Genomic DNA, 21,938 nt, shown 5'->3' with positions numbered 1-21,938 from the left:
CGAAGAATAATGAAACTAGAGTATATTTTATTATTATTATTTATTATTATTATTATAATCTAAAAAATATGTAGAAATATTTTTAACGCCTTAAGTATTGTCCGAAAAATAAACGTATAAAAAAAACTCAAGTGATGAGACAGTTTATATCTAAAAAATATTATTTTATTTCTTGTAAAATTTTATTTTAATTCTTTGTCTCTCTCTCTATGCCTATCTCTCAATAATTATTTTAAAATATGAAAATGCAATTAATTTAATAAATTTATTTAATTGATATTAATATTAAGAATAATTGTAACTAATATAGATACTTGATAAAATATATATTTAAAATATTTCAATAAATTGCCTATAAATTTCAAGTGACTTGATTATACGTGATTATAGTGTTCTATGCAATAAAAACATATTAGACGCATCAAATAAATGATGCGTCGACATAACGAGTTCTGTTGTGAACTCGATGCGTGTTAACGCGAAAGCATTCTCCCGTAAGCAAAATAAATCGATAAATGATAGAGGGTTCTAGGATTAATTATTTAGCCTAGTCTGATTTAGTCTATCCATTTTAGGGCAACAAATATGTGACAAGTCACATTTATCTGCATTATTACGTGGGAATAATACATAAATATACATTCTAATATATTCACAGATTCATTACCCTCTTAGAAAAAATTCATCATCACTCACCGACCAGATGCGCAACGGGCGGAGTTATTCAGCTATGTAGCTGCGATGATTCTGTAACACAAAAACGAAAGATTCATATTAAAGAGACGCTCAAAATGACCAATGTTTCAGAAAATAATTTACACACGTCTAATTCGTCTTTCAATTAGATTTATTAATATATGTATTTATTTTCTGGGAAAAATCTTTACGAGAATAAACTTTTTTTAGATGGTTTCCCTTTCTCAAATTATTTCTTACTTATCCGAGATAAATCGGCCCGAATAAATGAAAAAGCTATTAATTTTAAGATAAGAAAGAATACTCACCCCGAGGTTGCTCCGCCGGGGCCTGATGCCTCCGCCAGGCCTCCTCCTCCTCTCAGAACGGGATTGTCAGGCTTCCTTCTCCTCCTTGCCCTCCTCGCCATCCGTTGCACAGGACACTCACAGAACCACTGTCCAATATTTCACGATCGAGAGCGAAGTATCTGGCATAACACGATCGCAATACTTTATTAGTTTATTAGACATTAGATACTCCTGATATAAAACGATCGACGTACTACGGCGCACTTCCATTATTTCAATCCGACAGTTTACCGAGCTTCTTTCTCCGCTGAACGCGGCCAGGGGGTCTATTACGTATCTTTTCACGAGGTAAAAATGCGAAAAGTGAGAGAGTTCACTAGAGTATCTACGATTTCATTGGTCAAAATCTAGTAAATCTGTTCACTTTTTCGCATTTTCACCTCGTGAAAAGATACGTAATAGACCCCCAGCTTATTTACCGACGCCGCACGCCGCGCGGATACAACACAACGCGAGTCGAGTCAACGGCCGAATTGAAACAAAACGAGCGAACCGTTCGAAAATATACGCTCGACCCAAGTAGCAAAGATGACGTCTAAAGACGTCTTATTGACGTCATAGACGTCATTAAGACGTTATTAAGACGTCATTTGGCGTCACTTTGCTACTTGGGGAGACACGCTCGCGATACAGCTCGAAATATACAATGTAAAATTCCGCGAGATGCGAATGCAGTTAAACGTTAAACGGTCGACACATATATCACACATGTCATCACTACGCCTCGTTATTCTAAATCACGCGATTCGCGTACTCTGTACTCTGTACTCACATTAAATCCCACGATGATATCCGACGGGCGACGATTCTCGACCAAACGTTGGTCCAGCACTCCGATCGTCTTCTCACTCGATCCTGTGTGCGATAATAGTCCATTATTCATTGAAACACAATAAACTTATTATATTCGGCGTACATTAATCCAATATTCACCTCAGTCCGATTCCCGTACCCGCGCGAGGCGCGAGGTATGTGGTATGTGCCGCGCAATGGCCAGCGCGCTTCGGCGTGCTTCGGCCATGTTCGTGAGCAGTCGGCGCGTGACGCGACGACGAAAATCAGTCGGGATAATCCGACGATTGAGAGAATTACTTAATATTGTATCTTTCTTACCTGCGATATCATCGTGATACTCTCATCACGGAATCGTCGCCGCTCACTCGGCTGCTTGTCGGTTCGAGCATTGTCAGCGTCGGGAGTCGAAACGTGAATGTCGTGAATGATAGCGCGGCGTGGACGACCGTCTTTATTTGTAAACACCGCGTGGCGCGCTGGCGTACAATTCCGGCTTTCGCAAAAACAAAAAACGAAGCGCCCGCGTGCCAACGATCTCGCCGCTGCGCCGGCAATATTTAATTATTTACCTGACGATATCATTTAAGGCCCCGGGCATAGAAAAACTTGAGCAGTAAGGAAATCAACGGTACTCATTCGCTACCGCTTACGTTATGTCTTGACTGTGAAGGCCCGGGCACATAGAAAAACTTAAACAGTAAAACGTTAACAGTTAGCAAATCAGCCAATCACAATCAAGAACTTAAGACATAATGTAAGCAGTAGTGAATCAAAACCGTTGATTTCCTCACTGCTTACGTCTTACTGCTTAAGTTTTTCTATGTGCCCGAGCCCTGATTGGCTGATTTGTTTACTGCTAAAGTTTTTGACGTAGAACTACGTCTTTATCGACAGTAAGGAGGGGTATAAGGGGGGTATAAGGGAGGGGGTATAAGGGGGGGTATATAAGGGGGGTAGGGGGTATAAGGGGGGTATAAAGGGGGGTAAATCTAGGCACAGCCTGCAACAAATGCAACGAAAATATGTCACACTTTGAACGTTTGTATCTTCGAAACTAATAATCGTAGAATAATCAATAACATCTCATTTTAAAGCTTAAGAAGTCCCATTTATGATAAGACAAGTCGGAACCTTCCACTTCTTACCTCTTCGATGCAGTAGCGTTAGAAAGTTTAGCTAAATTTCTTGTGCTATTTTCGAATGCAACGAAAACATGTCACACTTTGAACGTTTATATCTTCAAAACTAATAATCGTAGACTAATAAATGACATCTCATTTTAAAGCTTAAGAAGTCCCATTTATGATAAAACAAGACCGAACTCTCTATTTATAACCGATTTTCTTAAAATGGAATTATTATAAGAACCTGACGTCTGTCTGTATGTCTGTCTGTCTGTCTGACCGTGAACTATTCATTCGTTAATAGACCGAATTTTAAAGAATTATGTATGAAATAGGGGTAGAATTTTCCGGAAATGACGGTGGTGGGGTTACTTTTTCGATACCGATTTTTTTTAAACCGGTTGTGCAGTTTTTTGTTATATTTTCGAAAATAATAATCGTAGAGTAATAAGGGGGGGTATATAAGGGAGGTAGGGGGGTATAAGTTTTAAACTGGTTGCGTAGTTTTCGATGCCAATGTGTTTCTTATGTTCTAAAACGTCAAAATATCGCATTAAAAAATCCAAAATTGCTAATAATAAACCGATTTTTTTCTTGCAACGTTTTGCGCGAACTACTCATTTGTTAATAAACCGAATTTTCAAGAATTTTTTTTTAGTGGTTTCCCCAGTAGGCCTATTCCACTGTAAAGAAATCCGTGCTTTGTTATATTATGACTCCAATAAACTTCGTGTCTCTCACAGACATGGTATCTCTTACAGACATGGTGTCTCCTAAAGTTATTCAAATTTTGACATTTTAACATTATATTTATTTTTTTTTCTTTCTTCTGGGGTAAATATTAAATTTTTTTTTATTTTTTTTATTTTTTTTCCTGGAATAAATCTTGTACATCCTGATCTTTTTATTCGACCCCTATTTCATACTGTCAGGACATCTTCCTTTAGACCGTCGTGAGACAGGTTAGTTTTACCCTACTGATGACCAGTCATTGCGATAGTAATCCTGCTCAGTACGAGAGGAACCGCAGGTTCGGACATTTGGTTCACGCACTCGGTCGAGCGGCCGGTGGTGCGAAGCTACCATCCGTGGGATTATGCCTGAACGCCTCTAAGGCCGTATCCTCTCTAGTCAAAGGTGGCAATGATATCTCTCATAATCCTGTTACTGTGCCTGGACAGTAGACGTAGTTCTACGTTGTTGGTTGCGGCACAGTTGTTACTGTGCCTGTTTGATTTTTTCTCATATTTTTTTCTTATGTTTATATGACTCTTCTCACCAATGACTGACTAACGAATTATAGTAAAGGAAGAACAAATTTTTTTCAGACCTGTTTCTGCTTCTCTTAGCACTTCGACTTAACAGTCGATTCAAAATCCCAACTTTGTGGGACAGCAGACACCGAATCTGATGATACAACGTCTGATGTACCAGCAACAACAGCAGGAGCCGCAATCTCAACATATGGCAATGAATTCGTCAATCCCAGGCGTGCTGAGACAAACAATGAATATTCAAATGCATGAAGAACAGTTGCAGACTCTTATCGGGAACCCACCAATAATGACCGTACAAGTGAGTTGTTTAATACTGAAAAAAAAATATATATATATAATATACTAGCTGTGTAGATATATAATGTATACATACTTGTTCATCAGCAACCTGGTCAGTATGGTGGAACAGACCATTGGCCATTGGGTCATAATCAACCCCGGCAATCTGGGAAACAAGATGATATGTTTAGACTGCTGCAACAGCTGCTGCAAAAGCAGAATCAACAGCACGAAGAGCTGCTGCAAAAGCAGAAGCAACAGCACGAAGATCTGCTGAAAAAGCAGGAGGACCATCACCTGGTACTGCGGAACAAAATAAATCAGCTGAAACAGCAGCAGAACTCGATGCAATCGGAGTTGAATTTGCATCGCTTTTATAATTCGCCGCCAAGTCCATCAAGTCGGCGCCATCGCTACAACCGGCGTGATCGTTAGTAAGGCGCAATAAGTCTCTCTGGATAGATTTTAAGCAGTGACGACAATGACGTAAATGATGCGACAAGAGACTGTTATTACGTATTCTCCCCTCGTATCCTCCAGAGCCCCCTTTACCACTCTTTCTCGCTGTACACATATATCTTTCATAGGCTACGGTCAACGTGACGCTACAAATGCTTTGGAGCGTTCTTCTTCTCTTTCTTTCTTCATTGAAAGAAAAGAGAAGAGGAATGCTTCGAAGCATTTGTAGCGTCACGTTGACCGTAGCCTATGAAAGATATATGTGTCATTACACACGGGTTACAGATTGGCCCGCGTACAAAACACACACCGAACCACATTACATGACTATTGCCAGTGTTGAATCATAGTAAAGCTCTAATAGCGAATTCGGGCGCTTGCACTAGTGCACACTGAGTGCGCTCTTGTTTATAATCTATTCTTATATTTAAAGTCGCTTAAATACACATTTAAAGACTTTTTAGCCAATAAAACAATCTGTAATATCTATATATGGATGCTGTACAAATCATTTTATAGACTAATAGACTAAGAAGTATTTAAGATGATCTGTAAATATAATTGATTAAGAACAAACCTTAGTGCGCACTCAGTGTGCACTAGTGCAAGCGCCCGAATTCGCTATAAGTATAAGTTCCTCCTCCTCCTTCTCCTCCTTTTTTATGTGCCCGGGCCTTTAATATACTATATATCTTATAGCGGTACAAAATTAACATATGCCGAATATACCGTTTCTCGTGTTTCGATAAATGGGCTTACGTAGTTCTGTTTGAGAACGGTCGACTTGTGATCAGCGAGTCCCAGGTTCGATCCCGACTCTTCGGTTCGAGCCCCATGTATGCCCTTGGTTTTTAAACAAAACAGGGTAAATCTGAAGAATAGTGGTCTCCTCACCGATTTCGTTGAACTTAGGCTTAATCGACGCGTTTTTGCACAAAACGACCGAATCTGGCAGAAAAAAGTGTCGCTCTGCCCCGCGAAGCGAGATATTAACAGTTAAAGTTGACAGGAATCAGGTTATGATTCCTGTCATACCGACGAGCTGTAGCGACTACGAACATGCCCTGCAGCCATATGCGCATGCTCAGTGGCCGCACGCGCATGCAGGCCATGCAGCAGATCACGTGACAACTGTTTGGTTAGTAAGTCAGAAGTGTAACATAATTTGAAATGATATTCTTTTGTTTTATCTTAAGTTATCGTGTCAAAATGCAGCTGCACGAGTTTTTGGCAGTGACTCACGATAAAGACAAATTAATAAATTATTTAATAGAACATAATGTGATAAGCAACGAAATATATTGTCCGAAGTGCAATAATAAATTAAAGTTAAACAGAGATAATTTCTCATTTCGTTGTCGGAAAATATTATATGAGAAAAATAAACATAAAAAATATGTGAAGAAACAATGCACATTTAGAGGAAGTGTTAGATTTGATACATGGTTCAGCAAATCTAAATTAAGCCTGGAAACAATATGCAGGATGACTGCATATTTTATTACGTTAAGACCTCCGAGACTTATGTTTATGTGCACAGAGTTACAACTTTCTCAGCACTCGGTTGTTGACTGGATTTCTTTTTGCCGAGAAGTAAGTATAATTTAATATACTTAATACAATGAATATATGTTCAATAGATATATATTTATAGAATTTGTTATGTTGATTTGTTATAATAGGTTTGCATATGTAACGATGCGCCCTTTAATAAGGCATCGTTCCCGGCCACCACCCGCCGGATGCCGTCCGACCGTCCTCCGTCGGGCGAGGACAGGGCGCGGTGCGCCCAATTTTTTAAATCTTTCGAAACGCACCGTGTGCGCGGGAAACCCGCCGCACCGGTGCCTTCCCGCACGGCGCCGACGAGCGCCGACGAGCGCCGACGAGCGCCGACGGGAGCCGATCCCCGCCGAAGACAAACGCGCGGGATCGCGCCGCTCCCACCACCACGCGGCGCGCCTGACGATCGGCCTCCCTCCTGCCGGACTCGCCGCGCCGAGCGGTATATAAGCCGGCACGCGCGGCGAGACGGCACTTCGTCTATACCACGGCAATCCGCCTGTTCCTGACGAAGCCTACCCACCATATCCTAGGGCGACGCGCTAAACGAGGTCCAGAGTGTGGGCCTCGAGTGAGTGTTCTCAAGCGTCCCCGAGCTCCAGCCCACTTGCTCCCGACGGCCACGGCCCAACGAGGTCGAGCGTGCTCGGCCTCGTCGCGAGGGTTCTCACCGCCGTGACCCCGGGACTCCGCACTCCTGCGTCATCGCGCTCCGTACTCCGGCACCGCACCGAGGGCATATGCACGCCCGCCCGCGGTAACCTACCGCGATCCGCCACTCATGTAACATACCGCGTTTCCTACCGACCGTTGTCTTGCACCGCGTCCCGCGATTATATGTAATATACCGCGTTCCGTCACTTATGTAATTGTAAGCCGCGTCCCGTCGAAATCCGCCGTGCGATATCCCGCGTTTCCTACCGACCGTTGTCGTGTATCGCGTCCCGCGATTATATGTAATATACCGCGTTCCGCCACTCATGTAATCTCTGGAATAAATCTTCCGTGTAAACTACCACTTGCTTATTGTCTCTGGGCCTGTCATCGAACTCCCGATCCAACGCACCAGTCCGCGTTCGATTAAAGTCAGGCCGTTACACATATATTGGGCCGAAAAGAACTCAACGAAACTTGGAGGGCCCAATATAATCGTCGAAATAGACGAAGCAAAAATCGGCAAAAGGAAGTACAATCGTGGCCGAATAATCGAGTGAAAGTGGATCTTCGGTGGATACGAACGTGGCACAAAAAAAATTTTTATTGTGCCAGTGCAAGACCGCACGGAAAAAACTCTGCTTGAGCTGATCAAGAAGTGGATTCTACCTGGGACGACGATAATGTCGGATTGTTGGAAGTCGTACAACTGTTTAAACAGTGAAGGCTTCCAACATCTAACAGTAAATCACTCGATGAATTTCGTCGACCCAGATACCGGTAATTACATTGCAAATATATAAAGAGCAACATATGCATTCGAAATACACAACACTAAACTTAGCATTACTCATTTCTATTTGTTTGTCTATTCAGGAGCCCACACTCAGCACATTGAACGTGTTTGGAGAGAAGTAAGGGCTAATATCCCACGGTATGGAACGCGTTCTTCGCATTTAGTGGGATATTTAGCTGAATATCTCTTCAAACGCGTTCATGCTTATGAAGATCGCTTAAGCAGTTTTTTCCGTGCAATTGCAGAATTGTATCCACCGAAGACTGTGGACGATGAAGCAGATGTCTCGGAGGCTACATAATTACAAGTTTAAGTTAGATCTGCTAAACCATGTATTAAATCTAACACTTCCTTTAAATGTGCATTGTTTCTTCACATATTTGTTACGTTTATTTTTCTCATATAATACTTTTCGACAACGAAATGAGAAATTATTTCTGTTTAATTTTAATTTATCATTGCACTTTGGATAATGTATTTTGTTACTTATCACATTATGTTCTATTAAATAATTTATTAATTTTTCTATCATAAATTATGTTAATATTATTGCATCCCTACTCGTCAATATATCCTATATAATATATCAAAGTATATGCGTGGGCGGATGGGCTTCGCCTCCCTGGACCCCCCCCCCCCCCCCCATGATCGGTGTGAGTGAACCTAGAAGTGTGAGCGGGGGGGGGCTTGGCCTCCTCACTGATTTTAGGACACGCCTTCGGCGTATAGATTAGTGACGCGCTTTAAAAGTATTTAAGTGTTTAAAGCACGTCACTAACCTAAGCAGGGCACACATGTGCCCTGGAATTTTTTTGGAATTGTATGTAAAACACGAAGACCGGTTTTGTTAACAAGCCGACCTATATCCTCGCTTACGCCTTTAATGTACGGTAAGACAATGCATCTCGCTGCATCAAACGTACTATCACCCGTATCATCGCTTTGTACGATTGTCCGATTTATGATAGGCTCATCTCGTCTACTTAGAATCGATCCTATTGGTTATTCCAACAACCAATAATATTTTAACAATCTGTCACGACTTCTTTGTTTTTGGGTCAAACGCGCCAGTCGGTCGATCGCTTCCGTGCGAACATGTCACGTTCGGCTACAGTTAACTTGTATATATCTTATCACTCGACACACAAGACATGTAAGAAGTTTATTAATTTATTATTTATTATTTATTATTTATTATTTTTTATTTATTATTTTTAATTCTTTTATCATTGTACTTCTATCATTATACAACTGACTACGTTACATTTTATTTTTGGACACACAAGTTATGTAACGAGTTTTAACGTTTATTTTATTTTTGCATTTTACTTTTTATTACTACTAACATGCACTATTTTTAGCTTTATGATTTTCCTGGAACAACTTCATATTACGGATGTCTTGTGATGTTTTACGACGAGTCTTTTAGATGATTTAGGTATGACTAATTTATTTAAGTCTTGTAATTTGGTAATTTGTTACTCGCTTAAATTGCGTTTCGTTATTACAGTCACTTGATAAGGGCCCAAACCAAGGGCCGAAACGTCGTGCGAAATTTGATGTACGAAACTTTGCCAGTTATGTCGAGAAACTGAAATATATTTATTTATCACTGGCGAACTACGAAAGCTGTTTATTTTTATAATTAATATTATAGTAACTAAATATTTGATCAAATTTGAGCAAATTTGATCAAAATTTATGTATTTACCTAGAGACTTTGTCACTTATTAACATTGTAATTACGTACTAATTCATATTTACTTTAGGAGAGAATGCTAGTAATAGTGTGAATACGAATGAAGATTCCGGACTGGATAAAAGTGAAGTGTTGATTGAGATTGTAGATCCAGCGCCTTGTATACCTGATTTAGATATGGATGTACATATTAGCGATTTAGAAATAGTTTTATTACTAGAAGAAAATAAAAACAGTTTAACACTGGAGACAGAAAGTTTAGGTACAGCGGAGGCTCACATAAATACTTCAAAGATTTGTGATTCAACATGTATGATTGATGTAGAGCCTTCTGAAAATTTTGGTCAATGTAACTTGTTTGAAGGTTTGTAAACTATTATTATATAAAATATTTTATACAAATTAAAGTTAATTTCATTATATTTATATATTTTTCAGTTGATGCAAATGTTGATGCAAACGTTGATGCAAATGTTGATGTAAATGTTGATGCAAACGTTGATGCAAACGTTGGTGCAAATGTTGAAAATAAAACACAAAATGATAAAGAAGTGTTTCAAAGATTCGAGGAGAGCTCAAATTGTAATAAACAAGTTTTAAATACTGGTGCAATTGAAGGTAATATAAACAATTATTTATTTTAAAAAATAGTGTATAAAATAAATTTAATTTTTTAAAATATTGATTACAGAGTTCAAGAATGGCGATGAAGAAAATAAAATTGAATATGGAGATCTAAGTATAAAAAGAGTGACAAAGATTTTTGAAAAGTCAAATAAAAATGTTTTACGAAACACTGTTCTTAAGGTGGTTCATGCATTTAAGTCATATGTACTTAGCCCGGAAAATGTGATATGAAATGAAAGGTTAACGTTCCTCGAGTGTGTCTGTAAAATTTCAGATTTTTTAACCGATTGGTTCCGGAGATATATGTCCGTAAACTTTGCCAATTTAACGCGGTGGGGGGACCCCTTATCCGAAAAACGAGACTAAAGCGCTTATGCTGCAAAAATTGCAATACTTCAAAAATAGATTAACGAACCAAAAACTGACGAAACGATGCAATAAACATTTTGCAAGATACTGACGAAAGCCCGAGTTCATTGACCGAACCATATAATAATAAAACGTAATTTTCGATTGACTAAATCGACAACACGGAACTGATGGCTGGGCTCGAGCGGCACTAGCGGCAGCTTGGCAACGTCGCACGTGTCAGCTGATGAGTATAGCGCACGGAGAAATAGATTCTATCAATTTTTCGTTTCGTCTCGAAACGTCCCTTACGTCGAGGCTGCTCGCTCCAGCTCATATTTCACACTTGTATCGCTTGTACGTACAGGTTATGTAGATCGCGACGACGAAGACTGCTGACTCAGCTGACCGCAACGTTGCCGCGCTGCTGTTGTACATATATTCACAGGGCTCACAACTCTAGTAAAAGATGTGACTTTCGTCTCAATATTTTATTACGTAGAGGTCGTATAGCATTAAAGATGTCATAAATAATAAATCTAATTATATGCTAATTTTTACGGACAAAAATCACACTTATTTATCACTAATAAGAATAGTTGCCTATTTGACTTGCAAGTACTGCATGAACCACCTTAAAGAGATTCAAAACCGAGTGAGTGATAAAACTCAAGGTATGTATAAAAGACTAACTTTCCAATATTTTTTAAATACTTAAATAATGTTATTTTTAATAACAACACTTTTTACAGATATTGATACGGAATGCAATAAAGATGGAGAAAGAAAAAACGTCCCATCGCCTTTCAAAAGAGCTCTGATTTGGCCTGAAGAGATTAAAAGAAAAAAGAAAACAAAGTCAACTAAAAAGATCTCTACCGTATTGACGTCAGAAGAGTGGCAACAACATCATTTGGAAATACAAGAGGAAAAATTAAGAAAACAGAGAAATAGAAAATAGAAAAAAGTGTAGAGAAGAAGCAAAGAAAAGAAAAGCTGAAGAAAAGGAAGCTAAAAGAGCTGCAGCTGAAGAAAAGAAAAAACTGAATGAAGAGATAAAAAAATTGATGGCGAAGAAGAAAACATTTCAAAAGAAAACTAATACTAATAAAACATTGTAATTGTTTTGTAATGAATGTCTTAATCAAAGTTTCTGCCGTAACCAAAATGTGTTGTGTTGAACTGTTAAAGTTTTAAATAAGTTTAATCTAATTATTAAATTAGTGATAAAAGTAAATTATTTAATATATTGTAAAACTCTTTTTTAATTAATAATAAATAAATTTACTTATTTAAAACAATAATAATAAAAATAAATCATTTATTAGACTGTAAAAAAACTTCTTTTAAGACTTTATTTTCTAACCTAACCTCTTAAGATTAAGCATTTCTTTATTCAATATTTTTATATTTTTAACTTTTCTACAGTTTTTTATTAACTTATTTATTATTTTATTCTTGCTTTTACTCTGCAAAATAAAATTCCTTTTATTAAAATTATTTTAATACACTTAAAAAGTCATGGTCAGTTACTAGGACCTCATAATTTGGACGCTGGGACAATCGCATTTTGGCTGGTCATGTATTGGTACATCGATGTCTACTACATTTTTATTTAATTTAAATAAAATACCGCAAAAAATATCACTTTTTTTACTCGTTTAAGCAGAAAATAGTTATAACTTCCTAAATAAAAAAGTTTTTTGTAGCTTAAAATTAATTTTATGTATTAGATTTAAGATTTATTTTCTTCGTATCCTTAAGTGGCCCGTTATTGGTACTTTTACCTTAAATATAACGCAACGAGTATTGCATTTTTGCCACAGAGACACCAAAAAGCATCAAAATAGACCCCCAATCGCAAAAACCAGATCTTTCAGATCATGTGTTTGAGCAACTTTGGCAAAATCATTTGAAACAGACACCCAAAAATGGAAAACGGACAACGTCTTGCGCAACAACCGTAAAAAATATTTTGTATCCCCTGTGCATTGATACTGCAGCCATGAAATATGGTCACGATCGAGAAGAAGTACCGATGAGGAAAGAGTTAGCCGTAAAACTAAAAAAACATATATATATATATATATATATATATATAATATATATTTATTAACTTCAGCTACATAGCCAAGAAGTGGACTTGGTTTACAAATAACCTTAATCATTCATCCTGCCATTCATACACTACTATCATAACTTACAACTAACTATTGCACATTCCCATAGAGCACAAAATGTTTTTAAAATATTTTTTAAATATTTTTTAGGAAGATTAAAATAATTCAAAAAATATTTTTTGAATGTTTCTATGTCCGCCAGATCATGTCAGAAAAATATTTTCAAAAATATTTTTATAAGATTGCAAATAAATATATTTAATAATATTTGTAAACTCTTTTAGAAATATTACTTCAAAAAATAAAATATGTTTAACCCAATAAGTAATAATTGTGTTTCATGTTTGAAAGATTTTTTTAATATCTGTAAAGTATAGGTACATCTTTTTTTTTATATATTTGAAAAATATACATATCTATCTTGTGAATGTCATGATTTTGCTTCGCCAAAGACCTGCTTATATTAGCCCTCAACTGAAATTTACTTACGAGTTAGTCTTACCATTATGCGCCGCCTAGCAGCGTCGTTCCAAACTAGCACGGAAAGATGCGCTATCATGCATCTTTTAATTAAGAATATTTCATAATATTTCAAAAATATTTGAAAAAAGATTTTAGAACCAATAATAGATTTAAAATATTTTTAAATATTTTGGAACAAGATTATAAAACAATAAATATGTTGATTTAAATTAATATTTCAAAAATATATTTCAAATATTTAAGAAAATATTTCCTGGGTGATAAAGAAGAACATTTTTATAAATATTTTTAAAAGATTCTCAAAATATTCTTAAAAATGTTATCACAAAAGGTTTTTTAACTTTTTTAAAATATTCCTAAAACCATTTTAAAATATTTCTTGCAATATTTTTATAGAAATATTCAAAAATATTTTTTGAAAACATTTTGTGCTGTATGGGTTGTTACACATTGACCTTCATGTATTATTCCAACCTTCTTTTTCGCTCTTCTTTCTCTAACTTTGACCGTTCTCTATATAATCTTAACAATATCTTCTCTTTGATGATGTCCATATCATCATTCCAAAGCCTCTCTAATCTTTCTTTATTATTCTTACCTAATTCTATAAACCAATTTTTTATCGCTTCGCATTCCGACACATAATGATTCGTGTTATCCCTACCTTGTTTACAAAACATACAAATACCGCTTTCCTCTTTTAACCAATACATATAACTAAAAAAACATATAAAATCTTACGGATTATTTATTGCGATCGCGCATCACTTTGCACGGTACACCCGAAATTAAGGAGGGTGGTTAGTAAAATCAATTTGATAAGAATTAGTTCAAATTTACGGAGAATATTCGTCTATGGGAATCTGTCGTCCATGCCAAAGTTGAAGACAATCATCTGCATGGTTGTCGAGTAATTAATTATTGAAGTTATACTCTTGTCTCTCTCTTATACACGGGCGACACAGCAGAAATGTTACGTAACCTGTAATGTAACTCTCGAAAGCATATTAAAAATGATAAGAACTTAGTGAAAATAGGTGCAAATAACTCTTTACATATTTAGGAAGAACTTTCTCGAAGACTGAAATGATTCGTCTTTATAGTTATCAAGAAATTGTAAAAATAAAACAGGACCACATTTATTATTTCCACATTTCAATGTGGATAATAACGTATTTGGGTTTTAATTGTACAAACAACTCTTTTTAAACCTTAAGAAACAGCAATTAAATGCATTCCACATATTTATTTGCTAAAATTCGTTTATTTCACGCGACGAAAATCTAACCTATATGCTTTTCCCCTGCCGCGCGCCCCTTCCCCGCACAGAGAACAAACCAACCTCCTTAAAGCCCCTTGCACAATGCCAGGCAACAGGCAATAGGAACAGGAAATAACCAAAAAATCGTTAATTACAACCTAAAAAATTCGAATGCTATGATTGGTTGGCAACAGGCAATAGGCACAGAATTACCAACGTGACGGAAACTCTGTGTCTATTGCCTGTGCCACTGTTTATTCTGCATTTATACATGATTTCTGATTTCTATATATTCCCTGTTCCTATTGCCTGTTGCCTGGCATTGTGCAAGGGGCTTAACACGCAACGCGATAAACCGGCTACAATTCGTTTATCAGCTAAATCAGTTAAATTCTTTAAAAAGCCAGCGTTTTTTTAAAAGGCCAAAAAAGGTTCGTGTTTTTTAAGATCGCGTAGAAAACGTCGACGTTCTTTTTTTTTACGCGTAAAAAACTGTTTAGTTAAAACTTTTTTTTTTTTTTTAATAGTTCTAGAATAATAATTTAAAATGTTTTGTTATTAATAATTAACTTAGCTACTTCATATTGATTAATTATAATTCAATCGATTAATCGATTATAATATGAACGCTTCTGAGATAAAGCCTGCGTTCGTTTTCTTCCACTGGGAACATATACTATATTAAAATCTATAATATACGTAACGTACCCTATATATTTTTAGTATAGTACATGCTCCCAGTGGGAGAAATTGGGAGAAAACGAACGCAGGGAAAGTATCCTGCGCCTTGTTTACACGCGAAATTGAATTCAAGGTAATTTAAATAAAGGTCAAAAAAATATAACATGAGTAGAGTGTTGCATTTTTGCCGTATGGATACCAAAAAGCATCAAAATAGTGAATGTAAATAGATAAGCTTTGTGGAAAACTAATATGCCATGCTAAAACTATTTTCCTAAAACGCTTCTACCACGAGTGCATTCTTCTGGAAATCTTGGATAGTCGCCATAATAAGCACATGCTAATAAGGAATCCGAGATATATTATATATTATATATTATATATTATATATTATATATTATATATTATATATTATATATTATATATTATTATTATATATTATATATTATATATTATACATTATATGTTATATGTCACATATTATATATTATATGTTATAGAAGCAAAAAAAACAGATAAAAAAATTAATAGTTAAAAAGATGTTCGGCAAAATACAGTAGACAGCGAAAATGTCATCAATGGCAAAAAAGGAATGTCTAACATTTCGCTGACGGAAGCAGCAGTTACTACTGTTCAAAATATAGAGCAGGATGATTGCGTTATTGTTAGTTATTGTTAGTTATACAGACAAGCGAGATATAACTGAAAACGATAACGCAAGTCATAGAAAAATTCCAGCTAAATTATTGCTTCTAATCTAGAGGTTGAAAACAATGTCTTGCCGAGAATTGGTACCAGAAAGATGATTCCACGCGTGTGAAAAGAAGGAAGTCAAATAAGAAATCAACACCGAAAATCAAAAGTGTTGAGAAAGTACAAATTCCGATGAAGCAACCACCAAAACGTGAAGCAGCGGTGCAAGCATCGAAACATTTAAGAGAAAAAGGAGAATCGGAATCTGAGGAAGATGACAACATAAATACCAAGAATGCTGAGTTCATTAAATCTGTGCAAAGAAAGCAACTTTGTATGGATTATAGATAGCAAACCAAATAATAAATGAATCGTTAGATCGATTTTTTACGCGTTATAAAAGAAATTTTTCATTTTAAAACTTAAAGTGTGCAATATTTAGAGTCATTAGATTCGAGCGCGATAAAGGAAAAATAATTATTCAATCATCAATATTAATTAATTCAGTGAATTTTTTATTTTATCCACCACAATGGAACTATTAGATAAACAATTTCACTCCATCACAAAAGATTGATAAAATTGCAGATCGCATCCCTTCATCCACAGCACCAAAAAAAAAGAAGGATGGAATGATGCATTGTTAGAAAAATTGAGCTTACCTATTAGAAATATATGTACAAACAGTACATATATAGAGGGGTAAAAACCACAGTGGTGTAAGTCAAATTTTTTAAAATATTTTCTCGTGTGCATAGATGCAATTTATATATTGTACAGATTGCATCTATGCACACGAGAAAATATTTTAAAAAATTTGACTTACACCACTGTAATTTTTACCCCTCCATATATAGATGTACATTTTATATTGTAAATATATGTACAAACAGTATATATGTACAACAGTACTATACATATGGGTATATGTATAGTAAAAGTTTGTATATTTTTTATTATTCACTTTCGGTCAAATAAAAATATCTATAACACCGAGAGCATATGTTCATATACATATAATGCGCATGTACATACCCAGATAGCCAAACCTGAGCAGCAGATTCCAAGCAGAGTCTGCATTAAATTTTTGGTATCAGAAAGGCAACAAATTGCACGCGGAAACTGCTCTATCAGACGATGTTGTCAAACTGTAGCCAGAAATGCGACAGAGCCTGCTGACAGGCAATGTGAGCAGATTAGCAGCAGAAACCGCGCAGAGCCTGCACACATACTTGGCAGCAGATTGACAACAAAGATCGAGCAGAGCCTGCGCGCATGACTTAATTAAGAAAGATGCATGGTAGCGCATCTTTCCGTGATAGTTTGCAACGACGCCACTAAGCGGCGCATAATGGTAAGACTAACTCGTAAGTAAATTTCAGTTGAGGGCTAATATAAGCAGGGTTCCTGCGAAGCAAAATTATAACATTCGCGAGACATATCTTTGTCAGCAATACAACGCAAGGCTCAACCAAAATTGCTGCAATGATATAGATATGCAAAATAATATTTTCCAAAGTAAGATGTAAAGTATATTGTGTGTAATGTATATTTTTAAAATATTAAAAAAATCTTTCAAACGTGAAACAATTATTGCTGATTGGGTTAAACATATTTTATTTTTCGAAGCAATATTTCTGATAAAAAAATTTTACAAATATTATTGTATATATTTATTTGCAATCTTTTAAAAATATTTTCGAAAATATTTTTCTGACATAATCTGGCGAACATAGAAAGATTTAAAAAATATTTTTGTGAATTATTTTAATCTATACCTAAAAAATATTTAAAAAATATTTAAAAAATATATTTTGTGCTGTATGGGTATGGACAAAGTCTGCTCGATTTTTGCTGCCAATCTGTTCTCAGGTCGAGCGCGCAGGCTCTGCTCGGTTTTTGCTGCCAATCTGTTGCCAAGTTATGTATGCAGGCTCTGCGCGGTTTCTGTTGGCAATCTGCTTACATTGCCTGTCAGCCAGGCTCTGTCGACAGAACACGAACTTAATGCGGACACAGATAGCTATGGTTTTGGTGTGGGATTTTGATCAAATTTGCTGCCAATCTGCGCGCATTCTGCTAACATTTTGCTATCTGGGTATGTTCATGTACAGGGTGTGTCCCTACAAAGACACTCTGTTCTGTTTCGCCGATTTAAACGAAAGTTTATCGCATACGGCGTGATCCATTTCAAATATCCTAAGAAACGTAAAATTACGTTTCGCTCGAAAATATCTGAACATATCGTCGAGGCAAAACGTTTCTACTCCGTCTGATCGCGCAATTGTGTTACTTATTCAAGTGTAACGAGTTATTCCACCATGTGGCAAATTCGAATGACTGTACAGCAATAAAAAATAAAAAGTAGAAGCGATGATATACGGTAAATTTTTTTTTCATCTTTTTATTTTATCTGAATAAAATCTTAATAAAACGTGTTTCGCAAATTATGCTTATACAATATTTGAGAATTTAAATGCGGAGAAGCGCTCTACAGCGATAAAAAAATACAAAAAAAACAAAGAAAAAATGCTGGATGATATTTTGCAGGTATCTTTGGTTCGTACTATGCACCAAAATAAAGTACTCAAAAAAATTTAGTCAAGCATTAAATTTTGCAATTAATGACTATTCACCAAATTATGCCTATGCAATATTCGAAAATTTAAATTCATGGGAGAAAATGCGTTCAGCAGCAATCAAAGGGTATAAAAACTTACACGGCAATATCTTTTGGAAAGTTCTTAGCGATTACGGCTTAAATCAACGGTTACGACCAGCATAAATCAGCCTTAACAACAAATTAAATTTTTATTTAATTAGCAAATTGCTAATTAATCACAAAAAACTAACTACGTAAAAATTAATATTTAAGGAGGTTCAGTGGCTACAAAAAAATGCAGCCAGTTTCATGAAATATGTTGTTCTGGAATGCAAAATAGAATTATGTGAATTTTTTGGGAATTTTTCACCGTCCCGTTTTGAAAAAAATCTACTCCAAAAATTGTACTTTTTAAATTCAAAAAATTCACATAATTCTATTTTGCATTCCAGAACAACATATTAAAATTTCATGAAACTGGCTGTATTTTTAACATAGGTTCTTATGGGAAATGACATATAATTGCATACCTTCAGAATGAAATAAGTGCAAGAACAAGTAAAACGTGTGCAAGTAGAAACTTGCACATTGCTTCCTCATAGTTTTAAAGTGTGCAAGTGAAAACTTGTCTTCGCTCACAAAGCTCCTCTATGAGGAAGCTTGTATTTTATTCAATGTATAATTATTAGTATTTATTTGTTTTGGCTTCCTCATAGAGGAAGCTTTGTGAGCGAACTTGACTGTTTTTTTTAACAGAAATTTTAAAGAATTATTGATTAATTAACCAAATTTTTTTAAAAATGTCCGTGGTTGCTCTAACTTCTGCAAATATTGAGATATCGGGCTGTTTTTTTTTTAATCGATAAAGTATCGTTTAAAGAAGGTTGGTATTGAATTTGGCAATTTGGCCCTGAAAATTTTTTTAGAAAAATTAAAAATATTTTTTTTAAAAAAGAACCCCTTTATCGATCATCGCCAAATTCAATATCAACCCTCCTTGAACGATACTCTATCAATTAAAAAAAAATTAAGCCCAATATCTCAATATTTGCGCAAGTTAGAACCACAGACATTTTTTAAAAAAGTAAAAATTTTTTTTAAAAAGAACCCCTTTACCGATCATCGCCAAATTCAATACCAACCTTCCTTGAATGATACTCTATCGATTAAAAAAAAAACAGCCCGATATCTCAATATTTGCGGAAGTTAGAGCAATCACGGACATTTCTAAAAAAATTCAAAATTTTTTTTAAAAAAACCCCCTTTACCGATCATCGCCAAATTCAATACCAACCTTCCTTGAATGATACTCTATCGATTAAAAAAAAAAACAGCCCGATATCTCAATATTTGCGGAAATTAGAGCAACCACGGACATTTCTAAAAAAATTCAAAATTTTTTTAAAAAAGAACCCCTTTACCGATTATCGCCAAATTCAATACCAACCTTCCTTGAATGATACTCTATCGATTAAAAAAAAAACAGCCCGATATCTCAATATTTGCGGAAGTTAGAGTAACCACGGACATTAAATCTACACATACACACACACACAGACATTTTTTTAAGGCGATATTTCGACGTTTTACAACGATCTGAACATATTGGCAGAAAAAACTCAAAAACCAATCTCTTCGTTGGTTTCTTCTACCCCTATTTCATATATAATTTTTTTAAATTTGGTTGACTTAAACCCAACTTAAATGCAATCGAAGGTTCATATACGAAATTCACGAAAACAAAGCTTCCTCTATGAGGAAGCAAAATGATGGTAATCTAGGTGGGATAGATTCTATCCCGCTGTGCCGCAAAGGGTTAAGTTAATGTTTTTTTATGTTTTTTGGGTTGTAGAACAAGAATCTGTAAATAGTTTTTTCGTAAGTCGATGCAAAGTTATTAACAATTTATTTGTTTAAATTGCCCTAGCGATCAAACTATACATCCTATAAAAAAATGAACTAGAGAAAATTTGTTCCTCTTTTCACGATGAACAAAATGGCGTTTAAATTTTTCCAAAATCTTCATTATTGACGGAAATATGTCAATTTTTAGGTAATTACTGCCTACGCGTCGCGGAGTACCCTTCACCGATCATTGCCAAATTCAACACCAACCTACCTTTAATGATACTTGCGATCTATCCATAAAAAAAATTAAGCTCGATATCTCAAAATTTGTAGAAATTAGAGCAATCTTGTAGATTCTTTTAGATAGAAATCGGTAACCCCTTTATTATTAACAATTTTTATTAATTCTATTATATTCTTCAGTTTTTTTACCCCTATTTTATATATAATTCGTTAAGATTTGGTTGATTAGTTCTGGAGTTATAGAAATTTCGGTAAACTTAGTTATTTTTTTTAACAGAAATCGGTATAGAAAAGACTGAAAAATATTCTAAAAATTAGAGGCTTTTGATCGCGTATAAAGCTGGGTCTAATCAACCAAATCTTAAAGAATTATATATAAAATAGGGGTAAAAAAAATATTTTTTTAAGGCAGAAATCAGTAACTCTTTCACCAATTTTCGCGAAATTCAAAACAACCTTCCTTTAATGATACGTTCTATATATAAGATTACATATATAACTTGTACACTTTTTGGCAAAAATCGGTAACCCCTTCACCGATCATTGCCAAATTCAACACCAACCTACCTTTAATGATACTTGCGATCTATCCATAAAAAAAATTAAGCTCGATATCTCAAAATTTGTGGAAATTAGAGCAATCTTGTAGATTCTTTTAGATAGAAATCGGTAACCCCTTTATTATTAACAATTTTTATTAATTCTATTATATTCTTCAGTTTTTTTACCCCTATTTTATATATAATTCTTTAAAATTTGGTTAATCAATTCTTAAGTTATAGAAATTTTAGTAAGTTTGGCTGTTTTTTTAACAGAAATCGGTAACCCCTTTATTATTAACAAAATTTATTAATTCTATTATATTCTTCAGTCTTTTCTACCCCTATTTCATATATAATTCGTTAAGATTTGGTTAATTAGTTCTGGAGTTATAGAAATTTCGGTAAACTTAGTTATTTTTTTTAACAGAAATCGGTAACCCCTTTCACGAGAGTTGCTTTCCTTCTTACATCGTTGATCGTTTTTCTCATGATCGATTTGATGATATTTGTTAAACATACAATATTAAGCATAGTCGATTATAAAAGCACAAAGTGGCAACTTTAAGAGGAAATTTTGCAAAGTTGATTTTCTGGATTTATATCTTCTACGGCTTTTATAAACTTTTCCATTTAGATTTCTTGTTAATTAGATCGTAGTTAATATCTGCCTTTCCTGCGAGAATAAATTCTATTTCGCGCGGTAGCACGAGGGCGAAAGCTGGCGAGCTCTCACCGTCTATTAACGTCGCCCCCGACGATGGGGGTTTCTCGCTTGGCCGAGCGTGCAGATACAAACGT

The 21,938-nt window shown here is 35.3% G+C and overlaps 1 protein-coding gene across 3 annotated transcripts in view; it reads right to left on the bottom strand.

Moving 5' to 3' along the window:
• Positions 1–206: 206 nt before the first annotated feature.
• The window catches only part of LOC139780313 (uncharacterized), a 34,172-nt gene continuing 12,440 nt past the window's right edge, over positions 207–21,938 (bottom strand). The window contains exons 1-4 of one of the 3 annotated variants that reach the window (XR_011720204.1): positions 4,616–6,305; positions 1,819–4,555; positions 1,005–1,165; positions 213–747 (exon numbers count right to left, since the gene is read on the bottom strand). Coding sequence is in view for 1 of the 3 variants with exons in the window: in XM_071718929.1 (XP_071575030.1) it covers positions 1,057–1,165; positions 1,819–1,901 (192 nt within the window). In the remaining 2 variants the exon portion in view is untranslated. Of the gene's footprint in view, positions 748–1,004; positions 1,166–1,818; positions 6,306–21,938 lie in introns of those variants that run through there. The other 2 variants (XM_071718929.1, XR_011720203.1) reach the window with 2 other exon arrangements.

The sequence above is a fragment of the Temnothorax nylanderi genome, unplaced genomic scaffold (assembly GCF_030848795.1).
Source record: "Temnothorax nylanderi isolate EJ_2023f unplaced genomic scaffold, tnyl_v1.0 TNYL_tig0271_pilon, whole genome shotgun sequence".
Lineage (NCBI taxonomy): Eukaryota > Metazoa > Arthropoda > Insecta > Hymenoptera > Formicidae > Temnothorax > Temnothorax nylanderi.
Note: the sequence above shows the minus strand (reverse complement) of the source record. Positions and strands in the feature narration are given on the sequence as shown.